The sequence below is a fragment of the Hippoglossus stenolepis genome, chromosome 21 (genome assembly GCF_022539355.2).
Source record: "Hippoglossus stenolepis isolate QCI-W04-F060 chromosome 21, HSTE1.2, whole genome shotgun sequence".
NCBI classification, from domain to species: Eukaryota; Metazoa; Chordata; class Actinopteri; order Pleuronectiformes; family Pleuronectidae; genus Hippoglossus; species Hippoglossus stenolepis.
This window is the reverse complement of record NC_061503.1, coordinates 7594331-7617178: the sequence shown is the minus strand read 5'-3', so window position 1 is coordinate 7617178 and position 22848 is coordinate 7594331. Positions and strand designations below refer to the sequence as shown.

The window sequence follows — 22848 nt, the reverse complement described above, 5'->3', positions numbered from 1 at the left end:
AGCTCAGTACAGAAAACAATGTTGTGTTTGAAACTAGATTGAAAATAGCAAGAATGTTATAACCAATATTAGAACCACATGAAAGGAAGTGATGTCATCTACAGCAACTAATTTACAATTTGCTAAGCACCTCCCTTTAAAGATGACAGCTAACAATAAGCCTAAAACCCAAAACACAAAAGTGTCAGGAATAGATTAAACTGTGTGTAAACTGAAAGCATTAGCATATATGGCTAATTAGCTTAGTCCCTCCAGTAACTATGCCAATGCAGCGTTAGTTTCAAGGTCCATTTTTAGATGACTAAACTATTTAGTCAGTCAGAAATATTGGTATGCTATAATCTGAATAAATTTGCTCCCAGATGAACATAGTGGCCAAATGTCTAATTAGTTTGTTGCCTGTTCAATGAGTAGGGTACGCCTACCAAATTGGGAGTGTGATTGTTTGTGTGTGGGGGAAGGGGGGGACCTGGGATGGAGTCAAACCCCCGGCCTGAATTACTGCTTCCGTTCGACCAGCAGGTGAGGAAAGCCCCAGGGACATGTGAGGATGGGCCGGGCAGGACAGGTGAATGGTGAATGAGGGGAGGAATATGGTGAAGGAGGATTGACGAGCTGGAAACAGAGGCTCAGATGGTCAACAGTGACACTAATAATGAGCTGTACTTTGTGTCAACACCTAATTAGCGATTGTTAACCAAGCCTCCTTCACATCAACACGTTTGCATAGTTATTGCAGTTATGTGATGTTAGCACTTATCTGAAATCTGCAGAATCCACTCTTAAGCTGATTTCAGAGGGGCAATAAACTCTGGATTTTCTCCTGACATTCTCCAGAGGGGCTCTATGTGAGATTATCTGAGCCATTTGACAAGGACATTCTATGGAGTTTCTCCTGCCAGCCCCCTAGTTAAAACTCTGGATTATGTCCGAATGAGCACATATGAGAATACAGCAGGAGATTCTCCAGAGGATTCACTCTGAGTTGATGATGTTCTTACCATGCTGTGGTGCTGTAAAAAGACCCCTTGATTTCCACAGCGGAATTTATGCATTATTGCTTGCCTCCTACCCTACTAATTTGTTTACTTTACTTCAAACACAAAAGGGAAAAGAGATGTTCAACCTTTAATGGTCCATTTCAAATGTTAAATTGATCAAACTATTTTAAATATCCTTGTGGTCCAGCAGGGGGCGTTCTTAAAATTCACCATCAGGTTGACCAGCATGCCCTATTGACCTCACAGGAAGCTAATGCATAATAATGGAGGAGGGCTCTCGCAAACAAAGCCGCACAGATCAGGTAATTACGACAGTGAAGCATCTGAGAAGCAGTGTTTGGAAATATTGTTTATGTTACCTGGTAGATTTTTAAATCACTGAGACATCTTTATCTTATTACCTCTGTATTCTCACATTCGCTTGTCACTGTGAATGCAAATATGTTTTATTGTTTGTAGGGAAATGAATTTACAAGTCAAACTAACTAACTTTTTACGAGAAATGCAGCAGTTAGCGTGTTCAAGAATAGAAGAACTGACCCAGGGGTGCACCGGGCACAGTTTGCAGGTCACACAGAGGTTACATTTCGTTAGACCACTAATTGGGGTCTGAAGTTATTCCTTCATTATTGATAATAACTGTAGACATCTTAAATCTGTAATAAATGTGATCTGCTGTACTCCTTTGTATCCTATTGCTTGTCCTAGCAACGTGTTTTGTCGTTTAACTTAACTTTCTTGACTTAGAGTATTTCAGCTCACATCATTATGTCAGGGCCTGTTAGCTTCTTCTTTCTTCCCAGTGTCCTCTCCCCATATTACACCACCACCTGTAGCCCCTATATCCTTACTTGCACTGGCTCATTTTGCTTCCAGCATCATGCAGTCTCTCTCCAGTATCTCCCCCTGACTCAATTACCTCTCTTCTCTCTCATTTCCCCCCGCTCTTCTTTACTGCAATTCATTTACAACTCGTCGTCGTGTCTTCGCCCCACGTTGCCGCCCGCCTCTGATCTTCTCTTCTCCGGCATGTCCCTGCTGTCCTTTCTTCTTCTCCTGCTCCATCTTCTCCTCCACCTCCTTCTTATTTTCTCTATCTCTCTTTCTCCCTCTTCTTTTAGCTTTTTTCCCCTTCACCTTTTTCCCAGCGGAGCCTTTGGATCGCTTTGTTCTCCAGTGGCTAATTTGCCTGTTCTACTTGCCAACCTAGCAGCGGGAGTTCAGTGTGTGTGTGTGTGTGTGGCACTTTTCCCCTGCCAGCTGCTGTTATACAACACAAGTTCTTGCCTTTACACTCAAACACCTCACTTGCCAGCAAATATGCACACACACATGCATACACATACAAAAACACAGCTTTAATGGGCCATCATCTTTTTTTTAATCACAGTTTAGTTCATCCCTGTGACCCTCAAAGGATATAACAGTATTGCTAATGGATGAATGGATGTTTCATTTTATGCATTTGACTGTTTGCATAGATGTGTGCAGACTTTGTCAGAACTCATGTTAAAATGTAATAACACTTAAATTGGTGATCCTCCATGTTGTGTATATTATGTCAGTGTTCGTATAGATGATCTTTATATGAGGTTTGTATATATGTCTCCTCCTCCGGTGGCTCTCGACATGACAGAGAGGCGGACAGGCGTGAAGTTAAAGCAAAGCAGCGATTGGTTCCAGCGAGCAGAGTCTAATCAGCCATCAAGCGTGAGATCCTTTAAGTGGCGCTGAAAAGAGGTTACGCACAAATGAAATGCATATCTGTCTACCCACACACATCACATGCAAATGCAGTGTTAAATACTGTAGGCCACACAAATGCATATGTATAAACCAAGAGACACTCTGTTCGCTATCATGGTGTTCTAGTGGGACCGCTCTGGACTCAGGGCTGCAGAGCACATGATGTGCGAACAGACTGATGTGCTAAGCACATATCCACACACATGCACAAATACACACAGCTCATGAGAGGCTGATATCTTACCTGTCAGAGGCAGGTGTGGTCCCGGAGGACCCAATCAGTTTTAATTAACCCCTTGTGGTGGAGGGTGGAGGGGGACGTGTGTGGGAGGGAGAGCGAGAGCAGAGGGAGAGAAAACCAAGTGAGGAGAAATTTGTGCTTGTCATGGCAGGAGAGACAGGGATTAGCAGAGAAAAAAGCCCTCCGCATTTCCCTAGAAAAATGCAATTGATGAGATGCTGGTTCTCCATCTAATTAAAAGAAACTGTCCTATTAATTTCTTAAAAATTAGCTGGTATTTCGTTTTTTAATCACATGCATATTTCCATTAAATACCCACGCAATATAAAAGTCAAGTTTCAATTTGGTTCATCTAGGTATATAACTCTACATAGTGAATTTACAATGTCAAATAGAAGTCAAACACTATTCTTGGGGTAAATGTTAGGAACGATTAAAAGATACAATACTGGTTTGGATGATTATCTCTGGGCCACATTTAGTGTTTGAGATAAAATCCTCCTGTTTGTAATTCTTGTACAAATCCAAAACAATCTCAAATCTCCTGTAATCACTGTGTGCATACTTTTGATTCATAAGACTTGCATTAATATTACAGTGTGTATGAATATCAAGCAAGAATAATTTGAGGTGTCACTAAATAGCGTAATTCAAAATAGAGCACATTTGATTGCATATCTCAACCACAGTAGTAAATAACTCATAAGGTTTGGTTATTAATTTATCATGCTTTTAATTTCTCACAATGATGACGTTCATTAAGGGAGTGTTCAGCTCACTCAGGCTCAGGGGACGAGGTGATCACCTGCGGTACCCCGACATAACCACAGAGAGATTCACTCACTGCTGCACGGAAACCACAGGAAAGAAAAGAGTGGAGAGACCTAAAAAAATGCAGATGCTTCCACACAGGACACAGAGGCTACAGCCACACTGCTAAGATTTCATATGAATGGTCACGTGATATACATTTACAGGCGTTTTATCCTGGATGGAGATTAAAACTGATACGGAGCTAGAATCATTGCGTGGACTAAGATAGGTTTAGTTTTAAAATGCCATTTTCAATTTAAAACACAGTATATATGCAGCCAGAGGGTCACTGAGTGGTAAATGGTGCTAAACTTATTCATAAATGTTAGAGCGGTGTGTGAGTGTTCTCCGCCACCATCATCAGGACTGTTCTGTCACGTCTGCATCTTCCCTGATGAATGAAGAGAAGTCTGACACTGACTCGATGACAGCCAGTGTTTGTGCTGTGTCTTTTCACAGACACGCATCATCATTGACCAGCCACATCCATTATTGAAGCGTTGGTGGTTGGTGTGGCTCAGGCCCGGTGGATAGGATGTCGCACTGCAGTCATCCTTATGCAATCAGAGGTGATTTCCTGGGAAGGCTTGGATGAAGTCATGGTCAGTAAGCGTACGTCAGTGAGTCGCTGACAGTGACTGTTAAGTGTCGACTCATATGTTTGAAGATGAACATTTGACTGTTATTGTCGTTGTAATTCTAAATCCAGACAGAGGAGCTGTGCTGTATAATTACATGTTTCTGTTATGAAATCTTTTTGTCGCTTCAATGCACATGTAAAGGACGGACGCTGGGACGGGGTAATCTTGAGCAAGCACTGGATTCGAAATGTACTTGTGTGCATGTGTGTATCTTTGTGTGCGTGTGCGTGCGTGTGCGTGCGTGTGTGTGTGTGTGTGTGTGTGTGTGTGTTGTCAAAGAACCCCGCAGAAAGTGTGTGCGCACTGTATACAGCTCCCGGTGAGCCAAATGCTCCACTGCTTCACTAAGCCAATCGCAGCTAATCAAATAAGAGCCCTTAGCTGTGCACAGACATAGGGGAGAAGAATGGGAGAACGGTGTGTGTGTGTGTGTGTGTGTGTGTGTGTGTGTGTGTGTGTGTGTGTGTGTGTGTGTGTGTGTGTGTGTGTGTGTGTGTGTGTGTGTGTGTGTGTGTGTGTGTGTGTGTGTGGAGGGGATGTTGGAGGCAGTCTAGTGGCTTCAAGAGGTCCTGGATAGTAGGTGGGGGTGGAAGGACACACACCTGCACCACCTTGCACTGCTGTCACACAAACATGGCTGAATGCACAAACTCATCTGTCACACACACTTAAATAGACACATTGGCTGATACAAAACGAAACACTGATCTGTCTTTTATTTCTTTTTTATTTTCTTTGCTTTTCCCAACATCTCCTTGACTTTTTTCAAAAATATTCTCCCACCTGAGTGACCTTGTGGGGAGAAAAGAAGACTCATCACCAAGTACAAGGTCTAAGTGATGGCGTACACATTCATGCTGATATCTACACAGTGTGGTAACATTAATAACCAGTAAATTCACAGCTACAACTGCACAGGAAACAGATCCCACCAAATTCAGTTTAAACACCTTCAACTCGCATGTTGTCACTTTAATGAGCTGCTGTCAGCCCCTGAGTAAAAACTCCAGAGAATGTCAGAGTGAGCCCATGTGAGAATACAGGAGGAAAATGCGTGGTGATGATGTTTCCACATGTAAAACTGAAAACAACAAAAAGAATACAAATATCTCGGGATGAAAAAGATTCGAGAGCCTCCTGCTCCTCACCTGAGCACTGGAGGTCTCCCTGATGTAGTGAAGACGTCTAACCAGCATATGTGAAAGGCAAAGTTCAGGAAATGTTTGGACAATTGGATCCAGACATTTTCCGGAGAATGAAAAGTGCTTTAGTAAGTGAAAACAGCGGAACTGAAAGAATATTCAGGAGAACCAATCAGTTAGGTTCAGCCTCTGGGGATCATGAGTGAACTCTGAACTGAAATGTCAGGACATCTTCCTGCTTTTTATGTCTGAAACTGTCTATACTGAGCCTGAAAACCCTTTCTAATATAAATGTTTTATTTTTATCTAACATTTAAGGTAACATGGGTGAAAACTAACAGATGAAATAAATAGTGAGCAACACAGTTAATCCATTGAAATAATTGTTGAAATTTTATGTGTGGCTAAAACAATGTGGTTAAATGGGTGAAATCGTTGGGTCAAACTAATCGATACACAATAAAGCGAATTTAAAAGTACACCGTTGAAATACTTAACTAAAAGTAATAAATTGTTTCTGCCACTCCACTGACTAAATATTGGACAGTTTGATGAAGTTTGAGGATTTCTAAGATGTAATATTCATATACATTCACTCTAAGACGAGTTGAAATGAGCACTTACGGAGCAGATGGTGTCAGTGATGCACTTGACTTTATCTGAAATAGACACACGTTAGACAAATCATTTGATCCAGATGACCGTCTAATTCTGGAGCAACTTGTCCATCTCAAAAAAGACAGCAATAAGTGCCTCAGGACAAATAGTTGCACATGGAGATGGATTCTGGATCTAAGATGTGCTGCGCTCCAACCAGGAGTTTTCTGGCCGAGCATCAGGCAGAGCAGCAGGCCAGATTGAGAGGGTCGGTCCAGACTTGTTTTCTGCTCCGCTCCTTGGCACCGAGGTTGATGCTGTGTGAGTGGCAGAGGTCCAGCGCTGTCCTGGCTCGCTGTCTGCACTCTCGTCCATGCGTACCCTCCTGACACGCTGCCCTCTGGCTAGCCCTCTGTGTGTGGGCATGAGTGTGTGTGTGTGTGTGTCTGTGAGCCTGAGTAATACGTGTCCCTTTGTTGTGTGTTTGTCTGTATGCGTGTGTGTGTGTGTGCGTGTGTGCGTGTGTGCGTGTGTGCGTGTGTGTGGCAGCTGTGTGCCCTCCTCCTGTTTGCCTGCAGGACAATCAGCAGCTCGCTGCGACCACAGAGACCAAAGGCACAGGGCAAGAATGTCTTTCAGTGAGCGGGTGGTGGATGCCAAGTTGCACACATACGCACACACATAAGCCAAGACAGCATATATATATATATATATATATATGATGCCATATTATTCATCCAATACAATTCATACAACTTCATTGTGAATATTTGTGTGCATGTTCTTTATTTGAAAAACTCAATTAACCAGCACATAAAGCACTAAAATGAATGAATGCCAATGCAACCATTATGATCAATGATGTTAATAGATTTCTCTTTGCCACTTGCTGTTCTGACCAGGTCTCTAAAGCCGCCTGAAACAACTTGAAGAATCTGACTCATTAACCATTTACAACCCGTGTGAGCGTCAGCAAAGAAGTTAGTGAGTAAATTAAATGAATTGAATTAAAGGAGATATCTGATGTTTTTTCAGTTTCTCTTTCCTCTAGTGTGTTTTATAGATACAGTACAGAAAGAAGTGCTCCTTTCTGAAACACCTCATCGGTACTCAAGCTCGTACTTCCGCATCATCGTGATGTCACGTGACATCATGATACCACACATTTGCATAAAGCATGCCTGGCAGCTAGTTGGACACGCCCCTTACTAAGTCGACCAGCTGGCCAATCAGAACACACTGGGCTTTATCGGGAAGGGGGGCCTTAAAGTAACAGGAGTTTAAACCAAGTGTTTCAGACAGAGGCTGAAAAGAGGAGCTGCAGCAAAGTAAACCATTTCAAGTAGATTTAAATTACAGTGAATACGAGCATAATATTTCTCCTTTAAACTAAAATCTGTAAAAAATCTAAGTGCTAGCTAAGGTTAAAAAAGAAACTTCCCACCATACTGTAGTATGATCATCCTACCAGAGCAGAGACTGATTGTGATCCAGTACAGTGTGAGACTATACCAGTTTATATCATTATGAATTTGTTAGATTTTATATGACGCATCAATGTGATATATGCTGTTAAACGATGCAACACCAAACAGCATAGCATACCATAATATCTTCTTTTCCTTACAAAAAATCATCTCTGTTTCTCAAGATGACGTATTTAGATTGCTACAGACCCAGCGCCGCAGCCGCAGGTGTAACATGTTGAGCTCTCATTACGTTTCTATTGTAACGTTTTTCATTTCACAATCAACACACCAGCATGGCTCAGGAGGCGGAGCAGCCATGTAATCTGCCACATAAACTTAGTCCATCTATTAATGCATGTAAATGGACAACATGTAAATTGTTATTCAATTTTATCGTTGTGTGACTATTGTGATCTCACCCTGAGAAAGAGATCACGCCTGTGTTAAAAGTATAGGTTCGTTTAATAAGCTCAAGATGGATAATAAGCTCGAGGTTACGGAGAAGCCCCCGGGTACGTTCAAGTCAGCTGGGTGGGAACATTTTGTTATATATGCAAAGAGCTAATGAGAAACAATAGGACATATGACACCCGTCCTCTTCCCAGTGGAAATTCAGTGCACAACGCAGAGACAATGCAGCCGTAGCACAGGAGTGGCAACAGTTCCCAGTCAAGTGATTGCTGTGACTGAACGACCGACTGATGCCATCGGAGAAGATGAGCTGTGTATTCTGCAGTGGACAACAGGCTGTACAGTGAACGTCGTCCTCAGTGAGGCAGGCATTGAAGGTCAACTCTGAGACGACAAGAGAAAATGTAAAGGTCAAGGACTTTGCGGCTGAAGCAGGCAGAGCACTCAGGAGCATTACAGATGTATTGGAAATGGTTTACAGTGATGCTGCACCCTGCGGTGAATGTCCGTTCCTGACCACGTGCTCCAGAAACATCACATTACAGAAAAATGGCAGGAACAAGACTAAAGCCCCTTTTCCACTGGTCAAAAAAACCAACTAACACCCACCAACACCTGGCTGCAAAAGGAATGGATATAATCGGAATTCACTCTCGGCTGAAATGACTCTGCAGTAGATGCTAGTTTTTAACGACATGACACCAGGGTGAACATGTTAATTTCTTCTTCTTCTTCTCTGGAGGAAGCTAACCCTGCAATGGTGCACAATGGACTTTCAGGTTTTGGCAGGTGAATAGCCATGGACGTCTGTGTACTTATTGTTGTTTCACATCTTGGCAACGACGTGCAACAGCGATTTTTGAGTGAGCCTCCCAGTTTGTGACATGTAACATGAAAAAATTACAAAAAGGCAAATTTGAGATGAGTCTTTTGCTTTTATTTAGTGGGTTTACCCACATTTAAAAAACCTGCGTTGACAGTTATTGGTGTAAAAGAGGTATGAGGGACACAATGGATGTGACATATAAGTCCTGTGTCCTCCTATAAGGCTGAAAAGAGCCCCGCTGGCCTTAAAGAACCTCGATATGACATTGTCATTTCACCATCTATCAGTGTGCAGTTGTGTTTGCACTCATTTGCAGCCTTGCATTTGTCTGCACGGCATGCTTTGAATAAATAAAATTAGCACATCAAAACTGAACTGTGGGCTCATGGTGCACCGGCAAATTATATATCCCGTCTTCATTAGTCATATGGAGGGATAAAGGCTCCTCAGGACAAAAACTCCACAAATAATGCTTTTGATGAGGGATAATGCAGAGAGACGTTCAGTTCTCGCAGTAATGACGCTGATCTTATTGATTGTAAACATTACCATGTGCACACTTTGGCCACTTACGCAAGTAGGTAAATTCTCTGTAAAAGAAAGAAAACCCCCACAGCCCGCTGCACCACAGTGCTTTTATTCTAATTTCCCATCCGCAGTTCCTTTCAAAATGGAACAGGCAATCTAAATGGAAACCTAATTAGCATTTCATGCATAAACAACAGTCTTTTAGAAAGACTAGGTGTGTTTCCTGCCTAAGCCCCTCCTGTCAGACCCTGTCTGGAGAGACATTAATGGATGGTCTCCCCAGTTGAATATCATCCCGGTCTTTTTCCCTTATCAATATGTGATGAGGGCCTGGAAACCAGAGATGGATGACAATTTCCCGCCAGTTCAGGGAGGCGAAGGTGACTCCTGCAGGAGGTCGCTCCCTGATAGATGTGTGTGATCATTTGCTTCCACGCACAAATGAGGAAATTTCATTCATCAGCGTTGATCTAACACTTAACCTGTTCGTGTAATCACGCTCACTCAGGGGCTCCTCTGGGGCTATAAAACAGGCTTAGGGCGTTTACCCGCTGCCACTTTTTCCTTTGTGCCACAATGAGGAATCTAATTAGTGAGGGACCCCTATCATGTGTCCTCTATCTGCTCTGACCCACAAAGAATAGCTTTGTGGCTTTCCCCAATAATCGGGTAGTTCGACTCTATGTCTGTGCCACGCTGGGAGGGGTGCTTCTTTAGCAAAGCTGGCTGACCCTGTCTGTGCCTGACTCTAATCAGGAGCAGTCCAGAGGGTGCCATGATGGCAATAAAAGACAGAATACACCCCTCTTCTCGTCCCTGTTACTGCCTCTGCCCTCCTGTGTGTAACCCTCCCCAGCTAGAAACACAGAGGCTGATGCCGAGCCTCCCAGAGGGGGCACCAGGGAGGAGGTTATAAAGCATTATAAGCCAGGTTAGCCCACAGTGACAGCCCAGCTTGTTCCTCCTTCTTTGAGCAGGTCCGCGTGCTGGGCAGTCTCAGCCTCTCATCCACCGCCGCTGAATAGAACCACAGGGCTCTGGCTCCACAGAGATAGTGTTATCTGGGCCGCCATGGGGCTCCGATCGCAGCCGTGTACACACACGCTCAGCGGGCGGCGCACACATCAGCATGAGTGCAGACAAAGGAACCTGTGGACCAACACAAACCTTATGGGTGTACAATGTAACCGCACACATGCAACATGCACACAGTCGCAGACAAACAGAGACAAGTGTGAACGTTCACACACACACACACACACACACAGACAGACACACACACACACACACACACACACATTTAAGTGTAACAGACGCCGCTTTAGTCTTCAACTTGATAGTGACCCCGACGTTTCTTCTCCGGCTCTTACCTCGAGGCCTATATCTGCTATAATATGGCCCATAGCTGTCACAGGATCAGCCCATCTATCAGCTGGAGAGGTCAGTGGTCAGTGGTCAATGGTCGCACACGCCTCAGCCTCAAATCTGGCTGTAGTCCCTGCTGTTTTCAGGAATCTGAGTTATTCCGCCCCTTCCTGGAGATCTCCACACATGACCTGTGGGACGGGGATAAGCCGCATTTCTCCCCTTTTCCCACAACAATTTCAATTAAAAAGAGATTTGAGGCAGAAAAGCACATTTTCATACAGGGCATGCAAAGAGACTCGTGGAAAAGTTTGAGGTGAGATGTGGCAGTTAGGTTTTGAGTGCATTTTCTATCAGCTAAGACCTGTTTCTTAGAGAATGCTACGAGAGATGCAGGGTCGACGTGGTGAGTGCCTTAAACTCTTAATACTCTATAAAGAGACAATCTTAACACACTTCATTCATCATCATTTTTATTCTTCTTTTCTGATGAGATTTCTTTTATCACTAAATGCATTTAGCTTTTATATTTTGTCCTTGGTCTAGTCTGAAATATTTGGCTGATGTATTACCATGACATTTTCTACAGATGCTCGTGGTCCCCACAGGATGAACCTGACGGACTTTGGTTCTCCAAAGTTTCCATTCAGCAACAATTCCAGTCAAGAACCAAGTCGAGTCAAGTTTTCACGCATTGAGTGAGATACCTACATCTATTGTTGCAGATATTCGTGGTCCCCAGGGGATGAACCTGACTGACTTTGGTTCTCCTGGATTTCCACTCAGCAACACTTCCAGTCACGTTAAGTCAAGTTTTCACCCATCAAGTGAAATATTTACAGCTATTCTTATCATATGATTGTTACAGATATTCATGGTTCCCAGAGGATCAATCTGACCGACATTGGATCTCCTGGGTTTCCATTCAGCACCACTTCGAGTCAAGTTAAGTCGAGTCAAGTTTTCACCTGTCAAGTGAAATATCTACATCTATTGTTACCCTGTGATTATTACATTCATGGTAACAAGAGGATGAGTCCTGACTCTGATGGTCCCACTTTATTTTCTGAAGGGCTGCCATGAGACTCCTGATTCGCTAAATCGTTTGTTGGGCATCAAGCTATCGTAAGATAACAGATGAGGTTTTTCAGCACCTCTAAGCCTATGCTAGTTGACTTCTTACACTTCCTAACGTTAACTTCATGTTCTAACTCGAGACACGGAAATATGTCAACGTGTGAAACTTGATCAACATTAAATAGAGACGCTGCAGTTGACTTCCATTCATCGCCTCCAGTTCTGTAGAAACACCCTACTCCTTTGTCTTGTTCACTTTGTTGAAATGAAAAATGCATCTATAATTATTGGATTATATTGTATTATAATTTCTTTTTTTTTAACTCATACATCATATGCAACCATTACCTCTTCAGATGTCCCCCCCTGACCTCGGACACCCAAGAGTTGGGACCATTTATGACTACTTCTGTTTGAATAATGGAGTCAAATACACACTTGTAATATAATGCTAAAGGTGGTATTTGCGATTGGCTGATGTATTTAGTAACTTTATATGGTACAGGTGTTTATGCAATAACGTTTAGCCCCTGTCTGTTTCATAATGCCGAGCGAGTTCAGACCTGTCTGTGCTGATTAATGATAAACCCCGGCAGACATTTTATCTCTTCGCTGCTAACACAGAGCGCTAACGATAATCTTGACCATGGTATCATTCACACATGCGTTCCATCCCGAGCGCATCGAAAGTGAAGGATGCACGTCTGTAGAACTGTTCTTTCTTTAATTGACACCATTTATTGCATCAAGGCATGATTGCATTTTCAAACAGCTTTTTAAAAAAGTACAAATGAAAATAACATGGTAAGATTAAACTGTCTGTATCAAACGCGATCAATATGATACAATGTGAAAAATCTGGCGTTTAAGAGTTGAATTTATGTATCTGCTCATCGCTTGTCACCCCCCAAACCAGCAGTTATTATTATTAATAATTATTATTGTCCTACATAATATGAAATTCAGATTCGTTAAAACAAACCATACAAACAAAACCAAAAGACTTACACCAAAGTAATCAGTAGAGGACAAAAAGAAATCCATCACCCAGTGACAGAAGATGCAACTCTTAATGATCAACACAACAAATTCCACCAATGAACTGCATATTCCTTATCAACAAATTTGGCGAAATATAATCAACAAATGTCCAATTTTGTATATATATATATGTGAAAAAACTAAAAAAGGATTACAGTGAAGCAAACAGATGTTATTGCAGTGTTGAGTTCATCGTTCATGAAGAAACCAACAGGGACAGCTACAGCATATATGCATCATACGTTATGGTCAGTAAACTTTAGAAAAACACCATTTTAATACCATAAAAAAAAAAGATTTAAAAGCTGACTCGCTTTCCTAAAACCGCTGCCTATCAAAGTGCATAATTTTCGATTTCATGACTCAATTTCAGGTCGGCTCCTTATTTTACTTTGCAATACATAACTGTAGTCGAACGGGAAACGTTTCTGCCCGGCTTCTCGCTATACACTTAAGTGAATATATATTAAATTGACTATATAAGAAAGTCATAAGTGACTGATTTCTAATCTGAAGACTATGAGTTTTTTTTAAAGTCACATCATCATCACAACACAGCTGGCGGTTGAGATGAATGATTTCACTGCATGTTAGTTAAAAAAATGTTAGATGCTAATGTAGCAAAATAGAATTCTGTGTATGGTCAGAGTCCCACTGTGACCGTGCTTGTATGTAGCGAGTGCTTTGAATGAGGGTATTTTAGCTTTTCCTTCATCGGCGTGCACAAATGGCTGAAGCTCCCAGTTCAGAACACATGAACACTTTCTCTTATAACCAACCTCTTCATATGTGAGCGCTAATATTTCCAAAAGTCCAACATAGAAGCAGCCGTTTGCTGACATTCATCCCACAAATGCACGACGTGACCCTTCATGGTCTGCATGAAACTTTAATTTGGTTTAATCAAAGTCACTCCGTCGTATTGTCATTTCGTTCTGCCCCATGCACCAGCTCTGCGTAGTGATACGCACCGCTTCCTGTGAATCACCTGACAGGAAGAAATCTGTCCCGGGACATAGTCCCTAATCATGTTACCCAACAAACTTCATAATGTCTTTTGTTTAGGGCATCACTTGTTAGCTGGGCTTGCAGCTCAAGTTCAAGATAAGTTCGACATGATCATGTTCGTATTGTCACAAAAACAGAGAGGAGATGTATCAAAAAATAAATTACAGATGCAGGATATTGCAGAATAATTGGAAGAAATGTGGGCGTAACCGTGCTGTGGCTCTCTCATCAGTTTTATCCTTTTTAGGGGGGGAGCTGGACAAGCAAATGTTTGGATTATAGAGTCATTAGAGTTCGGGTCAAAGGTCACAGATAGGCTTCCACTCGCTCCCATGGCTGCATCTCCGTGAAGAAGCCATCGCACAGGCCGAAGCCCTGATCCAGAGAGAGAGGGATGGCCTGCGCCTCCTCTTTGATTTCCTCCCAGGGCTGCAGCATCGCCTCCTCTGGCGGCTCCGGGAACAGCGTGGCGGGCTCGTCGAACTGCTGCAGGTGGTGTTGGCTCTGGAGCAGCTGATCCTGGTCAAGCTGCGGCGCAAGTTGCTGCCGCTGCGCATGCTGCGACAGTGGCACGTGGAGCTCCCCCAGGTTGGCTGCGCACTCCATCGCGGCGCCGCTCAAGTCCATGTAGCCGTAGGACTGGTGGTGGCTCAGATGCTGGCTCTGACCCAAGAGGTCGCCTGCCCCGCACCACCTCACTGCCGAATGCTGCCTCCCCTGCATGGAAACCTCCATATCGCACCCCAGGGAGCTCAGCGCCGTGTTGATGTCCAAATCATCGAAGTTGCTACAGTCCCCGCTCAGGACGTCGTCGAACACGGACGCCAGGTCAAAGTCCCCCCTCAGGATGTCTGCTTTGTGAGCCTCTGTCGCTAGCAGAGGAGACTCAGTCACCCTCATCACATGGTTGCTGATTTTCGAGGACAGGTGCTTCCGTTTGCCGCCCACACCTTGGTAAGGGCAGCCATTTTGGGTGCTGTGATAACCCTGATCCAGTTTGCTCAGTCTTTGTGTGCCGCCACTGCTGCTGTCGATGCCGTTGTACTGGTTAGCAGACATCCTCCTGCGTTTAAAGATGCCGTTGACAAACATGTCAGCATACTGAGGATCAATCTGCCAGAAGCCTCCTTTCCCCGGCTCGTCCTTCTGTCTGGGGACCTTCTTGAAACACTTGTTGAGGGACAAGTTGTGACGAATTGAGTTCTGTGACAGAGACAAAGATAAAAAAAAATTATATTTAACATGATCCCATTGGCTTTGAGCTAATTTGAGTCAGCCATGCACAAAGTAAAAATGCCAGTGAGACTAGAGGATATGAAAGGGAGGGGGGGTATTGTTGTTGTTTGTATAGGGAAGGCAAATGTACCTAATGAGGCTTTCTAGTAACAGGCAGCTCTGTGCATTTCAAACATGATCAGCTGTGCTTAGCTGCCATCTCTCTCAGGAGCCCTCATTAACAAACACACACACCAACACACACACACACACACACACACACACACACACACACACACACACACACACACACACACACACACACACACTAGAGTGCTCTCTTCATCACCATTCCCCTCAGACAAAAACCCTGTATGAGCACTCTCCTGGAAGATGGAAATTTCTTGCATTGAAAAAAACCCACTTGTCATGGAAATCATCAGGCGGAAATTACACACTTGTGTCTCTATAGGATAATAATCCAGGAGACATTAGACTTCTTTTCTTTAAGTTTTAACCTACTCTACATCTGGTATTTTGTTTTGTTTTCCCACGCTAATGGAAAAGGCCTCGTGCCCCGCAGGTCCACAGACGTGGTGTCTGATGGTGACACTGGAGTCAAATCCTCACCCTTCCCTCCCTCACCTCAACATTTATCGAACTCATCAATAATAGACGGACTGGTCCTGGTCTCGGTTACCTGCCAGCTGGGCTCCGCGTGTCTGTAGTAGCAGAAATTCGCCGTTATCCAGTTGTAGATGGTGGACAGAGTCACTTTGGGCTGCTTGCTGGCCTGCATGGCCATGCAAATGAGAGAGGCGTAGGAATAGGGCGGCTTGACTTTGGGGTTGCTTTTGTAGTCGACCTCCACCGGCGGGCTGGCCTGGATGGGGATCTGCGGGTACCCGGAGGTGGAGAGCGCGCAACTGGCGAACAACCGCGGCGCCGCGGTGGAGTCGCTGCCGGAGGTGACGGGGCTCCCGAGGTACAGAGGCATCCCGGTGGAGGCGGTGTCCCCGGCCGGAGGGCTGGACGGAGAGTCGGCGCCTCCCCTGGGGAAGCCGAGCCTCTTCAGGAAGAGGTGCTGCTGGGAGGACGGACAGCCCGGACCTGCCGCGCCGCTGGGTCGCTCCGGGTCCGCGCTGAGGATGGAGAAATTCTGGAGCCAGTGGAGGCTGGTGAGGCTGTCGTCCAGCGGGGCAGAGTCCGTCCCCGCGCCCTGATCCTCCGGGAAGACCGCCAGCCATTTCTCCTTAAACTTGTTGGCGATGTCGGGGCTCGTCAGGACCGGCATCCTGGCTTCGTGCGCGCGGCGAGGGGCTGAAGACGAGCACAGGATCCTCAGATCAGCATCTAAAGTTTTGTTTTATCTTCAGGCCAAAGGTGGGGGAAAAGTATAAAAACAAAAAAAAATGCTGTTAACTAAATAAATCCAAACCCTACCTCACACTCAGGTGCCACATAAATCAGCAGGCTAGTGCTTGGTCCAAATATCCAAAGCCAAGCAAATACGTTCGTGCCAGAGATGAACCAAATGGTGCGTAATTTCCCTACCTCCGGCAGCGTGTGTGGAGGAGATGCTCCGTGTGCACCTGTTGCAGTGAGTCCCTGCCTCTCTCTCCTCTCCGAGGACTCAGCGGCGCATCCAGTCTCTGCGCAACAAGTGCGGCGGGGGGAGGGCGAGGAGCATCCGACAGCAGCAGCCGCGCGTAATCTGCGGAGGAACTGGAATAGAACAAAACGCCACTCAGGACAGATCCATGTCGGACTCAGGCAAACCGGGCTGTTGCTCATCCACCCGAGCGTGTCTGTGTGTGTGTGTGTGGGAGGTGAAGACGTGAGAATGTGTGGAGGTTGTAAAATAAGTCGTTCTTAAAGCCCCAGAGACCTGCCCACCATCCCTTTAACCACCCGGGGGGAGCTCCGATTGGCTGCTTACCTCTGCCTCTCCAGGTCTCACTCACCAGAAGTCTCTCTCTCTCTCTCTCTCTCTCTCTCTCTCTCTCTCTCTCTCTCTCTCTCTCTCTCTCTCTCTCTCTCTCTATCCTCTATCCTTAGAATTGTGCGTAATTGCGCATCTAAATGTTAAAGGCACGCAATAATTACTGCACCACACACACACAGTCGGGTCTCCATGACTTCAGAGGACATTACATTGATTCATAACCATAGTTACTTACTTAACCCTTACCCTAACTTTATCCTAAACCCATGCTAAACCTAACTTGAACCTAACCAATGCATTTACCTTAGAATTCACTGATACACATCATGGGGACTTGCTCTTTGTCCCCTCAACAGGAGTAATACCTGGACCACACACACACACACACACACACACACACACACACACACACACACACACACACACAAACACACTCCCTTTAATCTCGTTTTGTTGGCCTGAAACGTGAACTCTGTAACACCACCCCTCCACCCTGGAGGCGCTGAAAAAGACGCGCCACACGTCCCGCTTGGAGCGCACTTGTTGCACCTGCAGAGGAGGGAAACAGTGCAGCCCATTTGAACTGATAAGCCAGTGTTTACCACGACCCCACCGTGTCGGGGTGGGTGTTATTGTTACCGTCCTCTAACGTGGAAAAAGGGCTAATGCTAATTGAATTCTTGAGCAACAGTTGCGAAGATTGATCCTCAGGTCGTTTCTCTGACTTCACCACAGGCAGAGTCATGCTGCTGTAAGAGCAGGGGGAGTAAGCACATTAATTGTGCGATCTATTTTTAATAGACTGAGCATAATGGAGGAAGATGCATGCACTTTACACACACATACACACACATTGGATGATTAAAGTGAGAATCCGGCAGTGCTGGTGTCATGTTCTACACATGCTCTATGCAAACATTGCAGTTCCTGTGTATGCAAAAGGTCCATGGAAGAGCCAACGTGAATAATGTGGAAATACTTCCACACTGTGGATTGACACTGCACTGCAGCCACAGCAGAGGGGCTCAATCACACAAGGACACGATGGTGAATATCCCTTGTATGGTTGTAGGTCTTCCACACTAGAGTTTCCAAACACAAACAGATGTCAGGGATCACCAGAGGATGTTAGGGATGCGTAATCAGTTGATTCTGCATTTTAAACACAAGACACTCTCTGCTGAGGAAGGCTCGTCACAGGCTGATCAGACCTGGGTGTGAGTCCCCTACATCTCGTTTCCCAGTTGGGGTTCTAACCCCTAATCCAGACCCATTGGCATGCAGCGTTCTGTGGTTTGTGATTTTTCTTTAATGGTCTGGTGCGGGGCTTGCCCGTGGACTCCCAGCTCTTGCAGTACAGCCCCTGCAGCCCACCTCCACTCGCCAGACTATTGCTTTCCAGCCCTGTTGTTCTCCCACAGTGTGAATAAGTAACTGAATCAGGGAAACTGGTTTAATCACTTACCCGCTGTAAGAGGCAGTTTAGAGGGCCTGAAAAACCTGTTCTTAAACCAGTGATTGTTTCTTGCAGGGGTGCACTGGAGCAGACCATGATATTATTCACTGTGGCCTTTTCACCACACTGCATTAATATTAGGGATGTAACACACACACACATCCCTGACAATGTTGTGAGCTATTTATATTTTCAGGGTAAATGTCATAGATCAGACGGCTTGGCCAGTCACATTAAAATGCAAACAGTACAATCAGCTCTCACTGTATATTCTGTGTGGTCATGGAGTGTGAGGACACAGTATTTATGAATATGTGAGAGGAGGCCTGGGCATATAAAGCACGAGGTTTTGTATTAGAATAAATTAATTTTTTATGTTACACACGTTTTTAATGATACACTACTCACAGGTAACAAACACAGAGAATGTTTCCCATGAAATCCTGTGTCTTGTGGTGAGTACAGGCAGCACAGGGGGTTTAGAAGATGCCAAATCAAACTATCCACACATTCAATATCTTTACTGCTTATCCATTGAGGGTCACGGGGGGAGCCAGAGCCAATCCCAGCTGGCATTGGGCGAGAGCTGGGGCTGCCCCTGGACAGGTCGCCAGTGTATCACAGGACCAACATCCAGAGACAAACAATCATCCACTGTCACATTCACACCTACAGTCAATTTAGAATCATCTGTTAACCCTAACCCAGATCTGCGACTGTGTGAGGAAGCGGGAAAAACCCACACAGACACGGGGAGAACATGCAAACTCAATACTTTATCTCTCCTGCACTCCTGAACTCTGCGTACAGAAACACTTTGCACAGGCGTTTTTTTACAGGAGCTGTAGCTCATATACATAAATGATGGTTCATAGGCCTGGGGATATTTCCAACAGTGTGCAGCACCGGCCATCCCTCTTCCTCCCCCAACACACATTTCATCAGTTCATCTGCCGAGGTCAAAGATGTGGAGTGCGGAGGCTGACGAGGGCTTCGGGTGTGTAGAGCCACCAGGAAGGATGAGAGGCCAAATCTTTACGCAGAGGAACCGGGGGGGATACACTGGGCATCACCAGCTGTTGCATCGTGTGCCGGAGGTTTGATTTTTTTCTCTGAAACGTCTCCTGGTTTTGTTGAGGTTCCTGACAAAGCGTTTGCTGGTGAGGCGGGTAAATGTTTAAACAGCTGTTCCTATTGTTGCCAGGCTTTGCTCTGTCCCTTAACAGGAGCTGAGCACACATACAGTAAGGCTACAGTATATCTCATGGGCTGATACAACAGTATGTATCCATTTCTTGTTAATAGCACCGGTTACAAGGGGTTTTAGGTCAGAAAGCCCCAGAATTCATAGTGGATCATATCACTCCAGTTCTCATCCCTTAACACTGGCTCCTTGTCTGTCACAGAATTTACTTCAAAATTCTGCTATTGGTTTAAAAAGCACTGAAGGGTTTAGGGGAAATGTAATGTTTTAAGAAGGTCTCTGCAATGGAAATACATTTTGATGATATTTATGGTGAGAATTGTGTATTTTATTTTCATAACTTTCATTCAGTGAATCTATACGATCTTTAGTTTCTTAGTTGTAACTCTTTTAAATCCATGTTGAACATTTTCCTATTTGCCACTGTCTTGTATTAAATCAAATAATTATTAATTTCTTACTTTCACTCTTTTATATCATATTTTATCAATTTATCTGTTATTCTCTATGTAATTCTTTTAAAATATATTTTTGAAAGCCTTTTTGTATTGTCTTACAATTTGTCACGGTGCCTTTTATATGCTATGTAAAGCACTTTTAATTGTTTTTTAAATGGACTAGTTATCTTATAGAAAACTAGTCCAAAAAAGGAATTCGTACAAAAAGTAAAATGCTTCTTTCTTCTTTCGTGATCATCATTTGTCGCCAGCTTCAAAGCATTAAACAACTTTAAAGAAAGTGAAGGCCAGGTCGCGTTAGGACAGAGAGGAGTCTCATGGTAAACACGCCGGTCGACAGAGGAGCTTCTATCTCCTCTAAAACATCTAGGATCCTAAAATAGATCAGCAGCAGCGCCTCATGATAAGTAGTGTGAATTGCTCTGACAGTCCCCAGACAATACACAGTCCCTCTGCAACCGCCCAGTCTCATAGAAACAAAACAAACCCTCTCTCCAGTTATGGCACATTGTGATTGGCATAGAATCGACAGGAGTGACACAGTTATTTTTAGACTTTCTAGTTTTATTTATTGATTGGTTTAGCAGGTAACAGTTTTTTTAATTTGTTGATTTACTCAACAGTACATCCACATCCATATGCATTTTGTAGTTATTCACAATCTGTTGTCCCTGAACACGAACAGAGGTTTTTCGAAGTCATCCTGAACTAGAAAAAGCATCAAATTGAAATCGCATATTTACTCATCATTTCATCTAAAAATCTAAAAGCTTCTGACCAAAAATGTTGCCACAACCAAAAATACGCAACAGAACAGAAGCAATGACATCAGCAGTCTAAGTGACCATAAATGACATCGCAGCTTTCGAACCACAATGTCAAAGGTCACATCAGAATATAAACATGGGGTGTGAACACTCCAGGTTTATCAGTTATATAGAAATATGATTTTATAACCGTGCGTGTCGATGACCTCAAATTCACCCACTGTTACACTGACTTATATTTTTTTTCAGGCACCGTCTTTCACCAGCAGGTGTCTCTGTTTCCCACCTTTCCTCCATCCTCTCACTCACTCGGCTACAAACGTGCCATTGATAAGAGAATGTTTACATTTCAATTACCCACAATTCAGAGCTGTATGTGAGGGCTCGTTTACACACAGCGTGCTTTGCTAATCCGAATGAATTAGAAAAAAAAGTGGGGGGGTTTATTATTTCTGTGTATTTTCAAAAAGGCCTTATAATAAGACAAGGGGGTATTTGAACAATTCTGATCTGCTGTATTGGCCATTTATCCTCTTTTTTGTGTTAATTTTGATCATAGATTGACATTTAATTGCAATTTAGTTTAAAACATTCATCATTATATGCTTATAAAACTATTTATAGTCACATGGCAGTTAATCATAAATATGTGTCCTGGTGGCCATGTAACTTAAAAATATTCTTTATTTTAACCTGGAGATTATATCTTACATGTTTGAAAGCAGCTTAACATTCTGGTTTATTGTTGCAAAATTGAAATTTGTTTTCAATATCTAACAATGTGGGGGTATATAGATTAGTTGGATGTAAACTGAGTAACATTTGGATTATGCATCTTACTACTGATTCAGAATCTATATGTCATACCCTCTGACAATTGGTACCCATAAAGATATTGTCCCCAAAAGCTTTTCCTCTGAGCACATAGACAGAAGCACACATGCACATCGTGATGGTGGATCATGGATTGTGATCGGAGTGGCAGCTGATTGTGGAATATGATAACAACTAGATAGCTTATACTGATACTCTACCATTACAAATGTCACTACTGCTCCCTTCAACTCCATCAGACATTTTCTTTTGTCTAAATACCACTTGCACATAGTAGTTTATGTGCTAGTTCCTTGTAGTCTGCTGCTGATTGTATTGTTAAATGTCTATCTGTGTAAGTACACTGAGCACAATTACACCAGAGTCAAAGTCCTTGTATGTGTACACATACATGGCAAATAAAGCGGATTCTGATTCTGAAATACTGTAAATATTGACACACCTCTCCGTTTATGTCAGACGCTGTTTCTTTTTTTCACGAATGTTGTAAACATTGTTATTTTATTGACGTGCTCTGCTGCACGTGACATCTATTGCACTTCTGTCAGTTCTACAGTTTTTTTATTTCCCAGTTAGGGGTTTAAGGGCAGAGGATATCGCACCTACTTAAGTGTTATGGCCCGAATTGTGGTTATACTTTATTATATAAATACATTTTTGATTGCTTGACACACACACAAACACACTGAGGTGGTTGTGTGCACCATGACTGTGTGTGTGTGTGTGTGTGCGTGCGTGCGTGTGCGTGCGTGTGTGTGTGCACCGTGGCTGTCGGCCTGTCCCTAACTTAACTCGCAGCGATGTGATTGGCCACGGTGGGTTTTGTTTACCATATTTGGCATCATGGGGACACAGCGCGCCGGGGAATTGGACGAGAGCGGCCGTCGTTCACAAAAAAAACCCGGCCTCCTGCAGCTTTCCAAACAAAGCGGGCGCTCACGGGAGTTGTAGTCCAAAACAAACCCTTTCCGCGATCCCTCCAGCGGGGATTGGCGAGCTTGGCGGCGATTCCTACACCACACGCGCACACCCCCACGCTAGAGACGGCCGCTGTGGTGAACGA

General features: G+C 44.0%; 1 protein-coding gene across 2 annotated transcripts; it reads right to left on the bottom strand.

Moving 5' to 3' along the window:
• Positions 1 to 12567: 12567 nt before the first annotated feature.
• Positions 12568 to 16960, bottom strand: foxj1b (forkhead box J1b). 2 transcript variants are annotated; one of them, XM_035146037.1, is made up of 3 exons: positions 16676 to 16960; positions 15822 to 16491; positions 12568 to 15109 (listed from the first exon to the last, which is right to left on the bottom strand). In XM_035146037.1, exons 2-3 carry the CDS (start codon positions 16413 to 16415, stop codon positions 14213 to 14215), a joined length of 1491 nt encoding a protein of 496 aa, XP_035001928.1. In that variant the 5' UTR covers positions 16416 to 16491; positions 16676 to 16960; the 3' UTR covers positions 12568 to 14212. The 2 variants fall into 2 exon arrangements, with proteins under 2 accessions (XP_035001928.1, XP_035001929.1); XM_035146038.1 differs by having other exon boundaries at positions 15822 to 16960.
• Between the last annotated feature and the right edge of the window lie 5888 nt (positions 16961 to 22848).